Consider the following 21,339-nt stretch of genomic DNA (forward strand, 5'->3'; position numbering starts at 1 on the left):
GGGCCCAGTGGCATCATTTGATGGACCCGGAGGTTGTAATTCCACATTTTGGCCACAATGTAAAATTAGCTGAATCCAAATGTCCGGACTTCACCACACTTGCAGACTTGTGGACTTCCCGGGAAGTGTGGGAGTGCTTAGGGCTCCAAATCAACAATTCATCCAGTCCACAAGGGGCCTCATGCGGACTTTCTGCAGACTTCCAGAGAGTCGGCTTGGGGTGCAGGCTTTGGCAGACTTCACTAATTCAATAGCCCACAATTTAATGCCATACGAATGTGACATTGTGTTTTTTTTTAACCCGCCGAAAAAAACAGCAATTTAAAATGCTACTTGAATTGCATAGGCCAAAAATAATATTCAACCACATCATGATACAGAGATATGTTGAAGTTTAGGTTGTAGAGAGAATGAAAATGCATTTAATTGTGTGAAATAGGCTAAAAAATTGGCAGAAAAATACAAAAGAAGATCTTTTAATATAAGTTATACTCAATTTATTGAGTTATAGTCCTTATTTACAAACACTTCTGTTTTTGAACGTGTGTAGCCTGTGATAAAGAGATGTTTTAATAGCCTACATTTTTGTTCAGTCACATCTTGTTTTCTGCAGGGACAGATGAGTCGGCACTGTTCATCAACTTATATCACATGAATATGACAGCAGCGATAGTTGAATGTTTCCAAAGCAGCGAGTAAAACAGTGTTGAGGCCTGTCTATCAGATGCTTGCAGTCTCTGCTCTTGCAGACTTTATGTGATGATGGTGAATATGTCACACTACGTACAGCTTAAGCACCCGAGGGCTCAGTCTGCAAGTCCAGAAGGTGGACATTTGGATTCAGCTGTTGGCTTCAAAGCCAGGAGCACTTCCTGGTGGCCTGGTATTTAGTGTGGATGGTCGCTCAGCCAACGTTGATGTGGCACGTTTTAATTGTGAGACACCAATCATGTCATTAATGACACAGAGAAAATGACCAAAGTGATGTGCAAATGTTTTTTAACATTTTATATGTGAACTCTATATGGTCCTGTACATAGGACTCCCTAGATAGTGAGTAGAGAAGTGAGTAGTGAATGAATAAATGATTTCTGACACAACCAAAATCTGGGGAAAAAGGTTCAGCTTTACTTTTGTTGAACTGTCACTGCACTGAATGTTTTCCTGCTAGCATACATTCATTTCTTGTCTACTATCTGCTAACTTAGTGTGCTGTAAACATTAGTAGACTGTACGTACTGTATGGAATTAGAATGCAGCAGAGAATTGGGCTATAGTATAGGATTGAAGTGATCATATGAAGTTTGGTCCACTTGAGAACGTACAGTAAAGACCAATAAACTTTTCTAACTAATCTATAGTCTAAATTTGAGCTTTTGATTTGTCTTATGAAGATCACAGTTTTATTTTCCACACATTATAATCTCTGAACGCTGCATTGCTTCTCATCTCTCTCCAATCAGGATCTATCCAACGAGCAGGCTCATTCCCAGAAGCTGTCCACTGAAGTCCAACGTCTGAACCAGAAACTACAAAAAGCCGAGGCTGAACTAAAGACAACAACTGATTCTCTCAGCCAATCACAGGAGAGAATAGAGTCGCTCTCCCAGAGCCTTAAGAAAAGCGACTCTCTTCTCCAAAAGAGAAGTGCGGAATTGGATGCTATGTCTAATTCAAATTCGGACTCCTCAAGCAAAATGCACATTTGTCAGATGCAAACCCAGGAGACGTCACATCTGGATCAATCCCCCGCAGCTGGCAAAGGTCATGACCTTTCAGTGACCCATGATTATGCCACAGGAGAGACGGAGAGGCAGCTGAGTGACAGGTTGATAGAGCTGGAAAGAGAGGTGTGTATCTGTGTTTGAATATATTTCTGTGACTGATGTGTGTAGCAGCCTTTGAATCTCATTTTGTGGGATGTCTGTCTGGTTCGGTGCAACTCCTGTGTGATGAAGATGATCTATATTATGTTGAAGCTCTTGCTCTAGGGATGCTTGACGACTATCAACTCACAGTAGGCCGCCACTTCCACGAGTGCAGCACTTTATTTCCAGGACTACCGCTTTATCTCTGCTCATCAGTTTTTATAATGTCACCTCGGCTACTGTTAATCTTCCTTATCTCGTCTGCTGCTCTCTTGCTCCAGCTCTTACTTTTTCTCTTTCTCTCAAACACACACACACATACACACACACATAAACTCTAACATCAAGCTGTAAGGGGCAGCTCCAGTGCCGCCAAGGTCGGGAATTTCATTCAACGCATTGCTCGGTGGGTATGGTGCTGCATTAAAGCTGTCAGGATTTAAAGTTTTAGATTAGGATGGATGAAGCGAGGCACTAGCACCTGTAGCACCAGTACAACAACGTAAAAAAATACTCTATTAGAAGTTAAAGTAAAGTTCAGAAGTGTTATCGGCAAAATGTCCTTAAAGGGACAGTTTTGAATTTTGAAGTGGGGTTGTATTTGGTGCTCATGGTCAGTGTATTATCTACGGTAGATGTCTGTCGGCATTACCCCACTTTGCAGAAGCATAGGAGTACTAACACTAAAGCTAAGCAATGTACTGTTGTGGACAGAGGCTGCAACAAAACATATTTTTTAATCCATGTAAAAAAAAAAGCTCCACCGAAACAATAATATCAGTTCAACTGTACGCTATATTGAAAATATTTTCATCATTTTACCTCGATGTTGACAGCCCATTTAGACAGGTGAGCCTTTAACGGCTTCAGGTCCCCATGTACGCTCTCGTCAAAGCCAGACTCCATTGACAAAAACAGTAATTCTAGCTTGCTCAACACGGGAGCTGCTGGTCTACCGCTGCCTCGATCAGTGAGTTAGTTGGTGTTATTGTGGGACTTTTGTCAATCCGAACAAACCATTTAAAACACCAAAGTCACACAACAACACAAACAAACTAACTGATCAAGGCAGCAGTAGACCAGCAGCTCCTGTTTTTAGCAAGCTAAAATTACTGTTTTTGTCAATGGAGTCTGGCTTTTAAGAAAACAATACAGTTCCCCATTGGAAAGTGCTGTCTGCGGCAAGGCAAAGCAATGAAAATGTTCTCAATGTAGCGTACATTTCGACTAATAATTATTTTTTTAAGCTGCTAAAATACATTTTGTGTCTGCCTCATTGCTTAGCTTCAGTGTCGGCCTCTAGCCTGCTTCCTCAAACTGGGGGTGTGTCAATCGACATTAACTGTATGTAACACTCTGACTATGAGTAAAAACCTTATACAATCCCACTTCAAAACATCCAAACGATCCCCTTAGAGAAGCAAAAATATAAGTACTTCCGTTCTGTGAGCGATACACTCTGTTAGATTATTAACAGTGATGCAGCATCTTACTTATGTAGCTGCTCCAGGTGAAAGTGGTTCATATACAGCTCGGTAATTTAGTCTAGTGGTTCTGAACCTACTGCTCGGCCCCCTTCCTGAAGGTCACAGTATAAAGCTGAGGGGTCACGGGATGATTAATGAGAGATGTGATGGCCCCTGCTTAGTCTGCTTGTGTGTGTGCTGCATCAGTTACCTTTGGTTTGCCTCTTTTCAAGGTGTCAGAGGAGCCTGATTGCAGTCCCTGAGCAAGATCAGGATGTAACGGATATAAACACCATAGTTTCCAGTGTGGCTCTCTCCTCCCTGCCAGCTTCTGCATCTCTTTTTGCTTTGCTTAGCTTTTTACATTTTTTTTTTTTACTCCACAACACCTCGCGCTACATTATTCACACACATCTACATGAACACTCCCAATGTCACTGACTAACACACCTCACAACAGAATTCACTTCTAAGTTTGTATGCTTTGTTACAGTGAATAATTTATATTACTTGGCATTTTCTGTCCGTTCCTGTTTTTATCAGGGCCCACGTGCTGGGTTGTGATAAACTGGGGGTTCATCCATTTTGTTCCTATTTGTATGGCACAGTCTAGTTATCGAATTGTGTTTTGTAGCCTTCAGGTATGTGGTGACTAATCATGCGATATGGCTTTGTTTTTGAGATTAGTGTGATTTTGGTGCATTTTAGGTCAGTTAAATGGTAAATATGGACATTTGAATGAACCGTATGTCATGACTGTGTTTTCCTGGCTTCATTTTAGGTTTTGTGACTTAGTGTGTGCTTGTGTAAAGTTTGTTTAGAGTGCTTTTTTGAACTACACTTTTAAAGAGATACTTTGCAGATTTTCAACCAGCTTTCTATCATCAAAAATATGAGTTGTATGTGTAAATGAACTGTGGTAAACTTACCTCCATCTTGCCAGCGCCCACATCTCCCCGCTCATTTGCTAGTGAAAATCCAATGCGCCAACGGTAAACGGTATTAGTAAGCAGTGTTGATCAAAAATAGAACCACAATTCTGCTACTGCACTGCCAATTTCTTGCCTAATTCATTTTCAGAAACATATTTTGGCTTACTGTTTATGTTTTATGAGATCATTTGTTACAATTTGGCTGCCATATTGTCTTACATTATGTCACTCACCAGTGGAAGCGTTTATTGGTCCGGTGTGGCGCAGTGCATTCTGGTAGTGTTAGGTTTTCTACCTCCAGAGCAAAAGTGAATGTCGCTATTTTCTCTGGTCATGTAGCACCAGTTTCAAAAATATTTAAATATTTGTGTCTTTCTGCTGCATAAACAGCCCCATTTCATGACAAGACCATCTTTCCACCAGTGAAAAACTTTTTACTCCACAATATCTCACACTACATTATCCACATACATCTATATCAACACTACTGATGTCACTAACACACCTCACAAGGGAATTTACTTCTTGTTTATATTCTTTGTTACAATACGTAATCTATATTATTTGGAATTTTGTGTCCTTTCCCGTTTTGTTGTTTCCTTTTGGCTTGTCATGGATTACAAGTACAAAGTAGAAGCAATGAAAATACTCAAGCACAAGTACCCTAAAATTGAACTATCTCTAAGTAAATCTTCACAGTTAACTTTTTACCGCTGACACTGGCAAAGAAGGTGGTGAAGTGAAAAAGCAGGAAATTTAAAAGAACCAGTGAAAAAAATAGCAGTCCCTCGTGTAGCAACATGATTCAGTCAGGTTCTGGTAGAAAAAGTAAAAGAATCTTAAAAAAAAAAAAAAAAAAAAGCTGTTGCACACCAAAACTGAGCTCCAGACCCTACAAATGACTCACACATGAAGTGTGTTGTCACTGTGCCAGCACTTGTGAGATCTTCACATGAATTCACATTGTTCAGTGGGTGTAGAGTCGAGTTTTGGTGTGCTGCGAGCTCATTTTAATTTTGGATAAAAAATCCCACCAGATTTGATACCTTCAGCAATTTTGCAAAATACAGCATTGTTTGTTCATTTTTAATCTGCCCACCACAACATTCAGTCAACACCCTGCTTTATTTATCAGAGCAGCTTCCACAGTCAAGACTAAAAAATAAGTTGCAGATTTTTTTGTTGGTTTATACATTTTGAAACTTTATGTGATACATTTCTGCAAACTCCCACACACAGAGGATGAATTTCATCTCTTTTAGATGAATACAAATGTCACATGAAGCCAGGGGCTGCAGCTGAGGTCAGAGTTCAGATAATATCAATGCTTTGAGGTGTGTGTGAGGCCAAAGCGCAGCCTCTGATGCAGCTGCCTCTGTACGCTGTGGACTCTCTCTCAATATGACATCTCTCTTCCTCAGAAAGCAGTGGCGGTTGCTGGACAAGAGGCTTTGCTGTCGCGGTTGTCTCAGTCCCAGGAGGCGTGTGAACACCTGAAGGAACAGCTGGAGGCTCTGCGCCGACACTCCCTCAGCCTGCAGGACTCCTGCACCAGTCTACAGACACTCAACACCCAGCTACAGGTGACAACACACAGATAAAGAGAGCAAGATTACAGATGAAATCACCAGTGAAACTTAGGAACAGAAGAGCTCATTAGTCCACATAGATTAAAGCAAATTGACAAGTTTTGATCATTTGACTCCCTGCAATGAATTTGGACATGGCTTTTAATGATTTGATACATTACCAAACATCTTTAATGTAGCAAGACAACATATTGTTAGCCATGCCTGTGGCGTGGTTCTGTTGTTGACACAGTCAGTCTGTTGGTTGGGTTGTCTTGCCATGAAATGTGGATTCAGATTTTAATGAAATTTTTTCCAAACATTCATGTCCCTCAGGGTGAATTGCAATGACTTGGCTGATCCCTTAACTTTTGCATGGAGTGCCACCATTAAAGGGATACTTCGCTGATTTTCAACCAGCCTTGTATCATCATAATGTGTTTAGTATGTGTAGATAATCTGGGGTAAACTTCCCAGCATCTGACCAGCACCAACATCTCCCTGCTCCTCTCCCATCTTAAATGTCTTCATCCTGTCAATTTTCACTGGCTGTAGGGCTGTTGCTCAAACTACTTCTGCTTTTTCGTATGCCTGCAACCACAGACACAAAGAGTATGGAAGAGAGAGAGACCTGCCCCTCTCTCTGTCTCTCTCAAACGCAGACCAAACTCAGATTCAGTGGTAAAATTAAGTAGCGCTGATCAAATATAAACCAAGATTTGGTTACTGTGTTACTTATTTCTTGCTTAAAATGTCTTCAGAAGCATAGTTTAGTGTACTGATTGCAGGCTTGGAAATTAGTGGTAACATATGCAAGTGGCTGCTAAATGTGCCTCACTCAACAGCCAACAAAACAGTGGTAATCTATTGAGTGGCTGGTAGATTTTTGAATCCACCAGCTACAGTGTTAGGTGGACAAAACAGGTAGTTTCCAACCCTGACTGTTTGGCTGTGGTATGAAAACAGGAAGTGGGCACCGCACTGTTTCCTATATTTTAAAATAGAGGCTCAAAAACCTGAGATCAACCGGTATAATAAGATATTATATATGATAATATGATAAGATTCTGTAACTGTGTTGTCTATTTCTTTCCTAAATGTTTTCAGAATCAAATTCTAGCTTACCACTAAACTGTGATTCAACTTTGTTTGAAACCAGCCAGCTGTGGTATTGTTTCCTGTTTCAAAAGGAACAAGCTCTGATTACATTACTCACCAGTGGGAGTGTTTATTGTTCTAGTACGGCACAGTGCATTCTGGTAGTTGTAGGTTTTCTACCGTTTGAGTGAAAGCAAAGGCCACTGTCCTTTTCATCTGTTCTCTCTGGTCATGTAGCACCAATTTCAAAATGTGTGTCTTTTTATTGCATAGACAGTCCAGTTTTATGAAAAGAAAGATCTTTCTGGTAATTGAATACATCTTTAGGTCAGATTTTTTATTTGTCCAGTACTTTGTTTATCAATCAATACCTGCAAAACTAACAGCATTCCCATTAGCCTCAGATGTTCTTTGTGTAACTAGCAAATGTTAGTTAAATCTATCAGTACACATATTTTATGCTCATATTAATAAAATATTTCATACTATTAGCCGTTTGTTTAAGTTCTAAATAGTGCTAGCTTACTGCAGGTGGGACACTGGGAGGTAAAAGGGTAATACATTTGTAGTAAAACTTTAACTGTTTTGTTTTTTGGCTTTCAGTGTAGGTACAAACATTATCTCTCTTTTTTATAACACACAGGTGGAGCAGGCATCCCTAAACTCCCAGCATGCAGCAATGCTGGCGCGCTGCAGTGAGAGCGAGGCCCGGTGCGCGGCTCTGGAGGCCGAGTCCAAGGTGTGGGCGAGGGAGCGGGAGGAGTCAGTGGCCAGGATGGAGGCTCAGAGACGGGACCACGAGCGGATGACGGCTCTGCAGCAGCGGCAAGAGGTGGAGCTGGAGGAGCTGCTGGACAAACACTCTCAGCTGAGGAGCAACAACCGCAGCCTGGAGGCCCAGCACAGGGAGCTGGAGGCCAGGTATAAACACACACTGACTGCATTAAATTAGACCCTTTCATAAAGTGAAAAACATGAAATCTTGACTGCATGGTCTTTGTCTATCCTGCAGAGGACGTTTAGTTCTCCCAAGAACAAAACTACACACACAAACACAATCTTTAAAGACACACACGCTCTTTGTGTTATACATTTTGAGTCATAATTGTTTTTTGTTGTGGTGAATATTGTGTTTGCAATCTCAAGGTACAAGGAGCTCCTGGATGGCAAGACTCAGCTGGAGGAGAGAGAGCGCGAGATAAAGATGGAGAAAGAGGCAATGGAAGCAGAGGCACAGAGGAGGCTGGAGAGAGAACGAGAGCTTGAGAGGCTGAAAGAAGAAAACGAGAGGTAACAAATACACTCACCAATCAGCTTCTTCAGCATCACTTTAATGAGATCTGTTCATCCTTTCACTCCTCTCCTCTGCTGTGTGCCTGTTGCCGTGACTATGGGGGAGCAGCAGGTCTCTATATGAAGCAAAGGAAGCAAGACAAGAACCGGACTGAATGCAAATGTAGCACAGGAATGCACAGAATGCAGTTTTTGGTCCTGATTAAAAGCTTTTGGGCACGAACAGGAGCACAGATTTATAAGGCACAAGACCTCAAAAAAGAGGATTTGGGAGAAATGGCAAAAATGTAGGTTTGTTTGGATACCTCACAACCTTGCCTGCCAAAAGGCAGAAAATCTAAGGCTTTTGGACTCAAAAAATGTACTCATCATAGATGTTCACTTCCAGTTTCACCTCAGATTTCTGTTTTCCCGATCACATCTGAGTGTGTTAATCCACAGACCAGTCCAGACCTGAAGTTGAAAACAGTTCAGAGTGCTTCTGATTATATTTTATCTCGGCGGTGGTGGGTATATAATGATGATGGTAATCATCATACAATACTTGTGTACCATAATTAATTAATCAACCACGTTTTCATCTTCCTACTGATGTGATTGATTAATCTGACTGTCTCAAATGATGCATTGTCAAGCTGGATGCAGTTATGGCCTCCACAGATTTAGATATGACAACCAATCTTGGTTGTCATATGACATGTGACTGAATCTATTTATCATGATATAATATAAGCATTTCCATGTATTTAAAATCCTTTTTAGACCTGTTAGTTTAGCAGTTTTTAATAATTTGAGTGATTGAACAGGGCTTTAACATTTTTATAATAACACTGTTAACTGACAGTGTGGCAGCTTCCTTCAGAGGCTGGTTGGGACCAAAACAGAGCTGAAAGAGAGCTAAAACTGGAATTATATTTTTCAGGTGGTCAAAAACACAACTCCAAATGAATGATAATGTTGCTCCTGAAGGGGCCGTTTCTTGAGCCCAGTATGTTTTTTTAATTCTTTGCAATGGGAGTGCCCGTAATTACGCTGCAGTACAAACGCTAGTAGCTTGATGAGATTCTTAGTGTCTATTATGCTCTGAGTCCTGCACATTTGTTTTTTTTTTTGTTTTTTTTTTTCTGGGCACCGAGAGATGAAAAATGTTCAACACTGGGTAAAACGCTGCGCTTGTGACTGTCTCTTTTTACCCAGCCCTCAGTACAACTGCTAAACAACAACAATGAAGGATAAATATTTTAATATACTGTATGTTTTCTCTCATGAACCAGCATAGACTGGCAGGTCCGTCCTCACTCCCTATCTGCTTCAGCCTCCCCCTCCTCTAGAGCAAGTAATTCACCTTGCGCCAACATTCTTACTTGGATATACTCATACTTTCTTGTATATTCTGTGTCATAGCAACACATTTTTCAGCTAGGAAAAATGCTTTGGTGGACATGGGGCCTGATAGCTGGATGTGTAAATAAGCAACAGTCTGCTAACAAGCTCACAGTATGAACTTAAAAGATGATGATATGTCAGTGTTGTGTTCACAGCTTGTGTCTGCTGCTACCAAGTGGCCCAATAAATCAGCTTTAAGAGGGTTTAGAAAAAACTTTCAAGAACTCAGTTCCACCTTCTTAACTTCAGCCTTTAACTACAGCTTCTTAGTTCTGTTGGGAACTCCTCACCGACATCAGCTGTGCCCAGAGACATTATATTTTCAGGTTGTTGTTTGTCCGTTGGGTCTATTCATGTGAACATTGTCTCAGGATTGCTTTCAGGGAATTGCGTTAAATTTGGCACAAACATCCAGCTGGGCTCAACAATGACAAAGTGACAAAAGATTAAAGATCACTGTGACCTCACACAACAAGTTTTTTTTTTTTTGCCAAAACTCAAGAATTCATATGTTGATTATGACAAAACTTCACATACATGTCTATATAATGATGAAGTGATGACATTTTATATCCAAAAGGTCAAAGGTCACCTTCACTGTTTCTGGACATTACATATTTCAGGAAGAGAGAGGAACACATTTGGTCAGATACTGAATTGGTGACACTAATCCTGGGTGCCCACGTTGAAACTGTGGTGACTATTTAGATCTTCTGTGCTGCTGGATTGAAGATATGTGTGAAGCTTCCATGTTTTAGAATATGTAGCTTAGTTTCAGCAACATTTGAAGCATTGACAACTGTCATGGCTACAACTTTGTGTTCCTTACTGTTCCTCTGTTAGTCCAACACAAGCTCATTGGTTTTACTCATATTGAGCTTTAGGTGATTGTCATTGCACTACACGACGAAGCTCTCTATCAGTCCTTTGAACTCTTGTGTAAAAATAATCTCTACACGAAGACAGCATGTCTTTTTTCACCGGAAGTTATTTAGTGGAATCATACATGTCATTACAGTGATACCTTCAATTTCGCAAAGTAAAATATACAAGTAAAATCTTGTATTGAATTCCTTCAGAGTCTTCATACATCAGTCTGGATGGATGTAAATTGCAACTTGATTGGTTGGCAGAGGCCTACAACTATGAGGCTGTAATTTTAGTTTACTGTAGTTTAGATTTTATAGACCAAGTGCTTAAACAAACAATGATGGATACAGTCAGCTTTAAAGGAAACATATGAACAATGGCTGACTTGTTTAATCCTGCACCAAGCTGTACACTGGTTCAATTTTAACTTACATAAAAAGTTTAATTCCAGAACACTTTGAATCCACACTGGGAACATAAAAAGTCTGATGTTTATTACTGAATATTATCAGATTTCCCCCACAGTGACCATTAAGAGTTTCATCTCGTCTTATCTCCCTTCTCATTACAAAATGAAACAATGATGATTGCCTAGTTGAATATTTTGTAATCAATGGTCCAGAACCAAAGTGACCCCATAATGTGTTCTTCAACCATTTTGTCGGAGATGATGTCAGATTTATCTGTTGGTTGTTTCCTGGATTTGTGAGGACTCATCATGTTGTGTAATAATAAAACAATGAGCTTCATTTAAAGAGCGCTTAACCGAACAAATGATACACAGCACTTAACAGGACACATAACTGTGACAGAGATGAGTAAAGCCCGTGTGTGTGTGTCGGTGCTGCAGGCTGCAGGCCCAGCAGAAGGAGGGGTTGGCGTCACAGGCGGAGCTGCTGGCTCAGGGCTCGGTGCTGAGGGGGGAGCTGAGCGCCTCCCAGCTGGAACGGACGCGACTGGAGGGGGAACTGAGTGCCCTGAGGGAAACCAACCAGAGCCTGGACCTCAGCAGCGCCCGCCTCACCAGCCAGTACCAGGTATTAACCACACACACACACACACACACACACACACAGAAATGTATCTACACACCTGCAGGTACACACAAGTGTTTTGTATTCAAGCTGCCAGCTGACCACTGACATGTAAAAAAGGGATTTAGTGCTTCACAGCGGAGACATTCAGACATATTACCCTCTCGAATAAAAAAAACAAAACAAATTTATTTAAAGCATTATCGGGCAATTAAACAAAATTTATGATGAATTCATTGAGTGTTTTAGAGAGTATTTTGCATAGCTGAGGTCAGGGAGGAATAACTATCGTATCATCAGTAGGGAAACAGTAGGAGGCTGATTTCTAATACCTGGTATAAAACAAATTTAAGCTTGACACGTTTTAAAAAAACACACGATATATTGGTCTAAACAGAAAATGAATACCAAGTAGCTAATAAGGAGAAGGGGCATTTGGCCTCCAGAACAGCTTTAGTCTTCCGTGTAATGCTGTCAAACAAGCGCTGAATATTGAAAACGTTCTCCAAGCAGGAATATCTCCAGTTGTTTGAGGGACAAAAGGAGTGGAAAATGACTCCCTGTAAAGAGTTTAAGAAGTCAAACAGCAGATGCTACGTTCTGCTGCTTCATCCAGCTGCTCATGAAACCGATCCTGAATCAAAAGCTTCCTTATAAAGGAAAAAGCAGATACACAAAATCACTGCAGGGTCCAGCTTGTTCTCTGGATCAGTTTCCAGTCAGGATGAAACCAATCTTTAAAGGAATAGTTGGAAATACGGTCAGACTAGGAGGAGGATACCACTATCATGTTTGGATGTAGATTAGCTTAGCATACATACTGGAAACAGGGGGAAACAGCTTGCTTGGCTCTGGCCAAAGTTAAAAATCCACCCACTAGCACCTCAAAAGGCCCAAATGCACTGACAGCATCTGAAGTACACCTGTCGTTTTAAATGGGGGAACAAGCACCAAAAGCATCATGAACATAGACAATATAAAATAAAGGACCTAGCTGCCATGACGTTACCAATTGGTTTGCTGTCGCCATCTTGTTTTTGTTTTTTTTGAAGCCAGAAGAGACCATATGTGTACAAAAGAGTGGAGATAACCCTAACGCTAGCTGCTAGCTTAGTTAGGTAAGATAAGATAATACTAATGCTAATGCTAATTTTTGCTATTGAAAAACAGGCTAAAAACCATTAAAAACCAATGTACTCACCTGAAAAACTAAAATCTGACTCCTTAGAGGGTCTTTTAGTACAAACAAATGCTGAATATGTTTTTTTTAGGCAGCCAAAGTGTTATAATTAAATTTCATGGACTGAAAACACAATGAAAAAGCATCAACTGCAGCCACTTCTATACTCTGTGAATCTGGGGTTATGCCATGCTTGCATTATTTAACCCAATTGTTCCCAACTATTCTGAATGGGCTGCAAGTGACTCACAAACATGTCAACTTTGTTAAAAAAAAACTCATTTTATTTTAGAGTACAGTGAATTTCCAGCACAGAGCTTTTATTTTGAAGTGCTGTAGAGTGAGTGACTAACGGACAGTTACTTGACAGAGACAGCAAACTAGCTTGATGACATGGCCAAACACAAGCATGATGCTAAATGTATTAAACTGTGGGACCCTGAACTAGTGACCAAGGGGAAATCTGGACCCCGTGGCTGAACCAGTTGGGAACCAATGATCTAACCAATGTTGTTGCCGTGGCAGCAACTTGTCAACAGACAGCACCCACCTGTTTCTGCCTCTTATCATGCATAACTTTAAGCCTTAATAACATTGAAACTGGTGAGTTATCAAAACATCTGCTGTAAAGTTGGGCGTTTTAACATGGGGGTTTGTGGGGATTGACTCACTCTTGGACCAGCCTCCAGTGGCCATTCGAGGGACTGCAGTTTTTGGCAGTTTTGTTGGCTTTATTTTTCAGCCTCTGAGGTTGAACTGCTTGGACGCCCTTTACTCCAACCTGGTTTTGATTTTGGAGCATGAAATGAGAACCCAGCAACCAAAGTCGGTCAGGCAGAGATGACAGATGGAGGAAAAGAGAGATGGACGTGCAATGACAGTGCAGAAATGTTTTGGCCAATAGCTGACGTTTGTTGTGTTAGCTTCATTAACAATAAAACTGTAATTTTGCAATGCTAAATGAAAACAAGTACCACTGCCCACAGCTATAGTACTGTAGATGTTAACCATTGTGTTGTCACTTGTCAGATATTAAATTAAGAGAAAGACCTTTGGTAACAGACCTGCCCTGTATCATCTATCATTAACTTTAACTGACATCTACTGGTCATTAAATCTCACTTGCTACATATCCCAACAATAGGAATTAATCAACACAATATAGAGTTATGGTTAGCGGTGCTTATTGTGACTTTTTTACCCACCTGGAAGAATATATTACAGATTAAATGAGATGGCTGGTCCCCAGTGGTTTTACTGGTGTTCTAAGCAATGTGTTCTTATGTAACATTATAGGCCATTCAAATAGAAATGTGATAAAGTGAATGGGGTAACTTTAATATACCTTTTTTTTTTTTGCCTAAATAGCAACCTGCTGGTTCTGCAGTGTTGGTATCTGATGCCTGCAGTTCGCCATTGGAGCATCAGTTGTAGCGTGTCAAATGAGATGCCTTAATTATCGCTTTCAGTGCGTTCTGGCTTTAAAGCTCACTAATTAACACGTTGTATCTCATTGTTGGTTTTTTTCGGCGTGTTATGCGCCATACTGTTTTATTTTGGCTCTGAGCAGTTGCCAGGCAACCAGCAGGGACTGCAGGAAGTTACTGCACTTTGCCAAGAAATAGTTCAGCACATCACCGTCCATAAAATGACAAATTTACATTTTTACACTTCAGATTCTGAACGGCTCCAAGTAAGGAAATACAGTGTGTTAAATCAATTAGTCATGCCATGTTACCTTAAGAGAAAACTTTGTTTTTCTCGCATGCCTCCAGGGAAAACAGCAATTTCTTGATAAACTATATCAAAACATCCATAACAAACTCTCACACAACTTGTGCAGTATAATCCAACTGTCATTTATAGGGTGTCTACAGGTCCTTAAAAAGTCTTAAATTGTCTTAAATTCAGATTCGATGGATCTTAAATATTACCGCGAAAATTTCACCAACCTGACAGACCCAATGACTGTTTCCAGTAATTGGACAGACTGAAGAATTGCAATAATAAAAAGCATTTATGACAGGGATGAGATTTTGTTTTCTTTAAACATTGAACACATTAAACTTTAACTCACCCAATTGTTGTCATCTTTCCTCACTGTTCATTTTGAACTGACATCAGTGTGTTTACTAAGAAAGAGTACTTGCACGTGTCTCACACACACACACACACACACACACACATTGTGATAGACCAAGTACCCCCACTCATTGCAGCAGTACCCCCGATGGCAGTAGCCCCCCCAGCAAAGCAATGCACCGTGCCACACCACAAAAAACTGCTCAGGAATGGTCCAAGGAATGTGACAAAGATCTCAAGGTATCAACCTAGCTTTCAAATTCCCCAGATCCCAATCTGATCGAGCATCTGTGTGACAAACCGGAACCCCAGAGGTCCTTTGTGCAGGCCTCAATGGGTCAGAGTCAAGTCCAATCTACAGTGGAGACTCTGACCTGTCGAGGCATGGAGGTACTTGGCATGGAGACAGGACCTCTGGGGGTGTCCTGTGTTGTCTGGCACCAAGGCGTTGTTGACGAGTCCTGTGGGTTACAAGGTAAGGTGCTTGCATGCCCACTGGATGTTCGATCAGATTGGGATCTGGGGAAATTTAGAGGCCAGGTTGACGCCTTGACTTTAGTCACGTCTGCCGAGCCATTTCTAAGCAGTTTTTGTGGCATGGCATGATGCACTGTCCTGCCTGGGGGGTGCACTGCCATCAGGGAGTGCCGTTGCCATGAGGGAGTGTATTGGTCTGTAATGGTGTTTTGGTGGGTGGTGCATGTCAAGTGGCATACACATGAATGGCAGGAGCAAAGGTATATACATGCATATATGTGTGAGTATAATGTGTATTTCCATTGCAGGTTTGGTCTTACATTTCATATAAGGTGGTATTAAAAAGGTCTTAAAAGTCAACTTGGTTATATCTGAAGACACCCTGATTTAATGCTTAGTACTTCCCAAACACATTTTCCCCAAAAAACTGACTCACTGCCATAAGAGTCTGGCTTTGAAGAGAGCATAGATAAGTTCCACCCTCCATGCAGCCAAATATGGTTCCCAATCAATCCATCAATCAATCAATCAATCAATCAATCAATCAATCAATCAATCAATATGTTCACCATTTTTCTTGGATGTATGCAAGTAAAAGAATTTTTTCCTCACAAATTCAAGGCAACATGACTAATTGATATACAAATGGTCTTTCTGTGGGTGAAGTGTTCCTTTATTCAGTGAGCTCTAGAGGTGCTGGTAGGTGGATTCTGTTTCCTTTGGAGGGACATAGGCTGTTTTCTTTTGCTCTCAGTGTTTGCGCTAAGCTAATTGCTAATCACCAGCTGGCGGTAGCTTCATATTTACTGGGCAGGTGTGAAAGTGGTATCAATTTTCTCATCTAACTCTCGACAAGAAAGGGAATGAACTTGCTTCCCACAATGTGGAACTATCCCTTTAAACAACAAACTAGTAGCAGATTAATGCTAAAAAATGAAACATGCAGAACTGGTGTCCCTTGTTGAGTCTGTTGAGTCTAATTTGTCATAATTTATTATTTTTTCCAGGTTCATTTTATAGCCTTAATTCTTGGCGAATCATTTTTCTTCCACTCAAGTTAAATTGTCCCATAAGCCTCAGTGGATGTCTAATTCAGTCCCCTACCATGCTATACTGTAGGTCCTTTAGATCCTGGGAATCAGACACCCACGCTTCTCATTATACTGTTTTGTAGAGAAGTGGAGAGGTGGCAACTCCTCTCTTTGATCAAAGGAAGAAGTTCAGTTTGGAGCATGTGAGGCTTTGCAATTAAAACCTGTTGTAGCTGCTGTGCTAACTGACTTACTGGACGGGGATGCAGCTAAGAAGGCAAAAATAATTGGAAAGAGATTCACAAATAGAAAATAGGGAGAGGTTAATGTACAGTTACATTGTACAGTAATGTACAGTACTGTTGTGTACGACTTTTAGAATCTTATTTAATAGGAGTTAGATATTTTTCAGATTCTTCATAAAGTGGTTTGAAGACATTCTTGGCGAGTTTTCTAAGCTTTCAAGACATTTGTTTAGACATACAAAAAGGACTCAAAGATGGGCTCTTTTCATGTGTTCCACTGCTCAGTAATACACAAGATGATGTGTTTTTGTGTGTTAGCCTTGGATGCTGCCTTAAACAGCATCTTTATGAACCTCTCAGTGCTCAGGTTTTGTTCAGACAGCTTCACAGAGCAGCTGAATGAATTCTTTGGTCATTTGTGAGGCTGCAGTTTGTTTTGATGTGTCTCTCAGTCAGAGCTGCTGAGGTCTGACCTCTCTCTTCACTGTTTTGTCAGGTTTTCTAAAAAGTATAAGAAGAGTTTGCAATTTTTTGAACCAGTGCCCCAGCTATTGGGTCTCTTTGTATCTCTTTCAGTTGTGTTTGATATCGTTACACGCTATAGAAGTCTTTTAGACAGCTGACACATTCAATACAGTTGACTGCTTTTCAACTACATCTGAATGAACCTACATATTTCTGCAGATTCATTGTGTGTTTTTTACCTTTTATATTTCTTGTCTTCTTCTTTTTCCGCCACCTGTGAGTGCTTATATGCCTGAACTCTCACATACAAAAACTGCATATACAGTAGTATTTTGATCTAACTAGAGCATTTATTTAAAATTATGTTTATGGCCTCATGTGTGCAGCTGCTGACACAGCTGAAGGGGAACATGGAGGAGGAGAATCGACACTTAGCGGAGCAGAACCAGAGTCTACTGAAGGAGAACCGAGCTTTACTGGAGCAGAGCCTGGAGCGCCGTGACCAGCACTACTCACAGCAGAGGGAGTACCAGTAAGTATACACACACACACACACACACACACACACACAGTCCAGATTGTTTTGTTTGGAATTACTGACAAGAAAACAAAAGTGTATTGAAGAGGAAATCAGGTTTCCTCACCACAAAGCATCTTAACGCTATTAAACTTTATGTAATGTGTGTTAGTGCAAACGCAATTTGTGAAAATTTCTAGCGTTGTAGGTGGTAACAGTGTCTGTGTTCACATCCAGGACATAAAAGCACTTATGTAAAGGTTTGAGACTGCGCGACAACAATTTCACAGTCAAACAGTCCTCAGCAGTCATCCCTTTAAATGACTAATAGACTGGTAACAGATTAATCCAGAGCTCACAGTGAGCGTGCAGAGCTGCCTTCACCGTTCGAGTTAAATGAGCCATGTTCTAACAAATTACATCTCTTTGTAGCCTTATTTTAAGCTTTCATTCTTGAAAAGATGTTTTTGTTAAATTACTGAGAAAAGTGTCATTGTTAACATTTTTGTTCGGCACCTTGTCATGTGCGGTCCACAGCTTCTTACACCTGTGAAACTGGTGGGTCTCCACTACCAATGCATGTTAAACAGCCATGCATTGTTCAGACCCACCGAAATGTGTTTTAATCTTGAGTCCATATAAGTGCAGTTGTTATAATAAAACGAAAGAAATCACAGGGGGTTATTTTTTATATAACTGTGGATTCTTAGAAAAAATCCCCAGTGCATGCTGGGATAATTGGATAAGGGGGTTATTAAAGAATTCAAGATGGACAGATCTTGGGTTTGACTATTAAGAGTTTATGTATGTATATATTGTGGCATGATAACAATTCAGTGTTCATTGCAACAAACTGACAAACAGTATCTGTAATGCTTGTATGTGATTAACATACAATGGGATAATATGGTTTGATTTTTAAAGCTAGTTAAGGATAATTTGAGAGTCATATTCAGGGTATTAAAGGTTAAAAGCTCCCTGTGGAGTTTCTGATCACAAGTAGAGCTGGGTTCACATTGTGTGCGTGTCTTATTCATGTCCCAGAGGACAGACTTGCATGGGCAAGAGCGCGCAAAGTCATGATACATATTCCTGCCAACAATTCATGCTTTTTCACTGATCCATATTTGTTGGCAGTAATGCACCAAGAAATGTAGCAATACACCAGGAAAAGCAAGACGAAGATTGCATGCTAGTAAACATGGATTAAAACAATTCAAGTATATTCAAAATATAACCGCATAGTCTGCTTTTTGAATGTTTTATGAGTACGGACGTGAATTTAACTCATTTGTCAGATCTTAAGGATACACACAATATGTTATAGTGAGAAACAAATGTAAGCATAACTTTGTTTACAGGCAAACTCCACAGGGTACCCTAAGAGGATGGGGTACAAGAAACCAACATTATAGACTAAGGGTACGATCACACATAAGCAAAATTAGTGAATATTCACCTCCCCTTCACTTCTAGTCAGTGCGAGCAAAGGGACGCGTCCAGTGGCAAATTCACATCATCACATCATGTTGAGTTAAACTTTAGTAAACTTCCACTGTTGAAGTTGCAGCCTCAACCAATAGAGTGCTCTAGAGATGACATTTTTCTGTAGGCTGATGTGGAAGTTAAGGTCACCCTTGCTCCCCTGTCAAAAAGCCTGTGGGATTTTTCATTGGATTTTGGATTATTGCTGAAAATAAACTCTGCGGCAAACAAACATTTATGATTCTTACACATTTTGTTCAGCAATATAATCTTCACAAATAAACACCATTTTCACGATTATTGGAGCCTAAATGCAATCACCAGAAGTTAAAAGCTAACGTTAGGCTGTAAACAAACTACACTATGGTCACGTGACCTAACATCACCATCATAACAAGACTTTAAAGCCGTGTCCAGTGCGGCTCATTGTGATGACGTTCTGTAGTCTCATTTTAGTATTAGTATATGCTTAACTGTGCAATACCTATACTTCCAATGTTCATCATGGTCTGTTTATTATACTTTACTTTTTTCTTCTTACTTATATTGCCCTGTGTTTACTTATTTTAGTTGCTCTGTGTTTTTACAGTTTTATTTATTAGACTGATGTGTGTTTTTACTAATGCACACTTGTTATATCGCTTTGTGTCTTTTTTTACTGATGTGTCTTGTTTGCGCTATTCCCTTTGTTCATGTAATGACGCAAATTTCCCTGCTGTGGGACTAGTAAACGCTTATCTTATCTTATCTTATCGTATCTTATCTTACTGGTGTCAAACAGCTGAAACTGTTGCGCACTTTTGATGTGACTGTTTTCTGACACTTTTACATGAGTTCACACCAAACCTGACTTTAACCAGTATCACCCTCTCCACTCCTACTGCCACTGATATTATTTGAATAAAGGGCTGTTTTATAGTCATTAATTAGTATGTAGATTAATGGCACTAGTACAAAAAAAGACCAAAAAAAACAACAACAACAGTAGGGCTCTTGAAATCACTTATGAGCTCTTATGAGCTCGTTCCAAATAGCTGAAACCTCACCAGATTCCCTGATCAGCCCTTTTCCCTCTGAATTGTTGGTTGAGGTATTATCATCCCAAGGTCTGAAGCTCAAGTGAAGGCGTGCAGTGCATTTTTAGAACAGTCTATTTAAACTGGAGTGTTTTATGCCTGCAGTTCAGCCTATTTAAGCAGGAAATGCAGGTTTCGGCCCTGATCCAAGTAAACTGTGGTGTGGTTCATTAGCAATGAGAGTGTAATCCAAACTAACACCAGGATACGAGTCCAAATAGGGTGGGAGGAGGGCGGATGGTATTATTTCATACCCTGCAGTCTCTCTTGCTTAGAAACACAAATGAGGTGAATGGAAACTGAGTCATATTCATCTTTTTTGTGTGTTTCTTGGAGGAATGAAAAGCAAAGACGAGTTCATGAAAAGAAACATGAAAGAAACATAACAGTCAGTGATCGTGCTACATATTAGTCCACATGATGTGTGAGTAAACGGGCCAAATGAAAATATGCACCAAATATCACATGTTCAGTCTGGCTAAGATTTAAGAAATATAGTTCTAAGTTAACTTTAAGATAAACTGCCTAATAAACATAAAACTTTCTTCAGTGAAAGCAGATTTAAAGACACACTTCACAGACATCTAAGCTTCCTGCCTTATCCCTTCATTTTCACTGAAGACTGAAGTGTTTGGAAAATGTATTTAAGACCTTGGGAAGTGCATGAGACAGTTTAGATTGTTTGATTTACCAAAGCACTTTTTGTGTGAGTGGCGGAGAGCAAATGATACCATGACTTTGCCCTTCCAAACTTAATGTTGCGGGAAATGTTGTGAATTCAGTGAGCAAACAAGTGAGAAGGCCTCATAAGCTTTCATAAAACGAATCGCACTGGCCTTCAAGAGTGCTTCATCAAACTCTTAACTTATTTAATAAATTTGATACTGATCTGCTGCCAGCTAGATGCGATGGTTTGTGGCTGATAGACATACTGAAGATTTTGAAGAGATAATAAAGAACAGATGTGAAGGACACAAAAATAACCAGAGCCAATGGCCACATTATTACACTGACAAACATCCAAATGGCCACACTAACAGATCAGAAATATGAAAACAAGATTAAAGCTGTGCCTGAAATGCCATACTGACGTTCTTTATAGTATGCTAAAACAGTATGTGAGAGTTTTTAGTATGTCCAAAACCTCAAAATGAAACTGGTAGTATGTGAAGTACGTAATATTTACAGAGCATATTACAGTGTGCAAACACTGGACACTACCCTGGCATAAATATCCCACAATGCAAGTAAATGACAAAACTTAAA

At 40.2% G+C, this 21,339-nt stretch overlaps 1 protein-coding gene across 1 annotated transcript in view; it reads left to right on the forward strand.

Annotated features, from left to right (window-relative positions):
• Positions 1-21,339, forward strand: part of ccdc88b (coiled-coil and HOOK domain protein 88B) — a 75,507-nt gene that overhangs the window by 42,501 nt on the left and 11,667 nt on the right. The window contains exons 19-24 of the mRNA XM_033644034.2: positions 1,464-1,850; positions 5,688-5,849; positions 7,576-7,853; positions 8,079-8,222; positions 11,332-11,518; positions 17,382-17,527. Coding sequence (XP_033499925.2) covers positions 1,464-1,850; positions 5,688-5,849; positions 7,576-7,853; positions 8,079-8,222; positions 11,332-11,518; positions 17,382-17,527 — 1,304 coding nt within the window. The remainder of the gene's footprint in view (positions 1-1,463; positions 1,851-5,687; positions 5,850-7,575; positions 7,854-8,078; positions 8,223-11,331; positions 11,519-17,381; positions 17,528-21,339) is intronic.

Source organism: Epinephelus lanceolatus, chromosome 7 (assembly GCF_041903045.1).
Source record: "Epinephelus lanceolatus isolate andai-2023 chromosome 7, ASM4190304v1, whole genome shotgun sequence".
NCBI lineage: Eukaryota > Metazoa > Chordata > Actinopteri > Perciformes > Serranidae > Epinephelus > Epinephelus lanceolatus.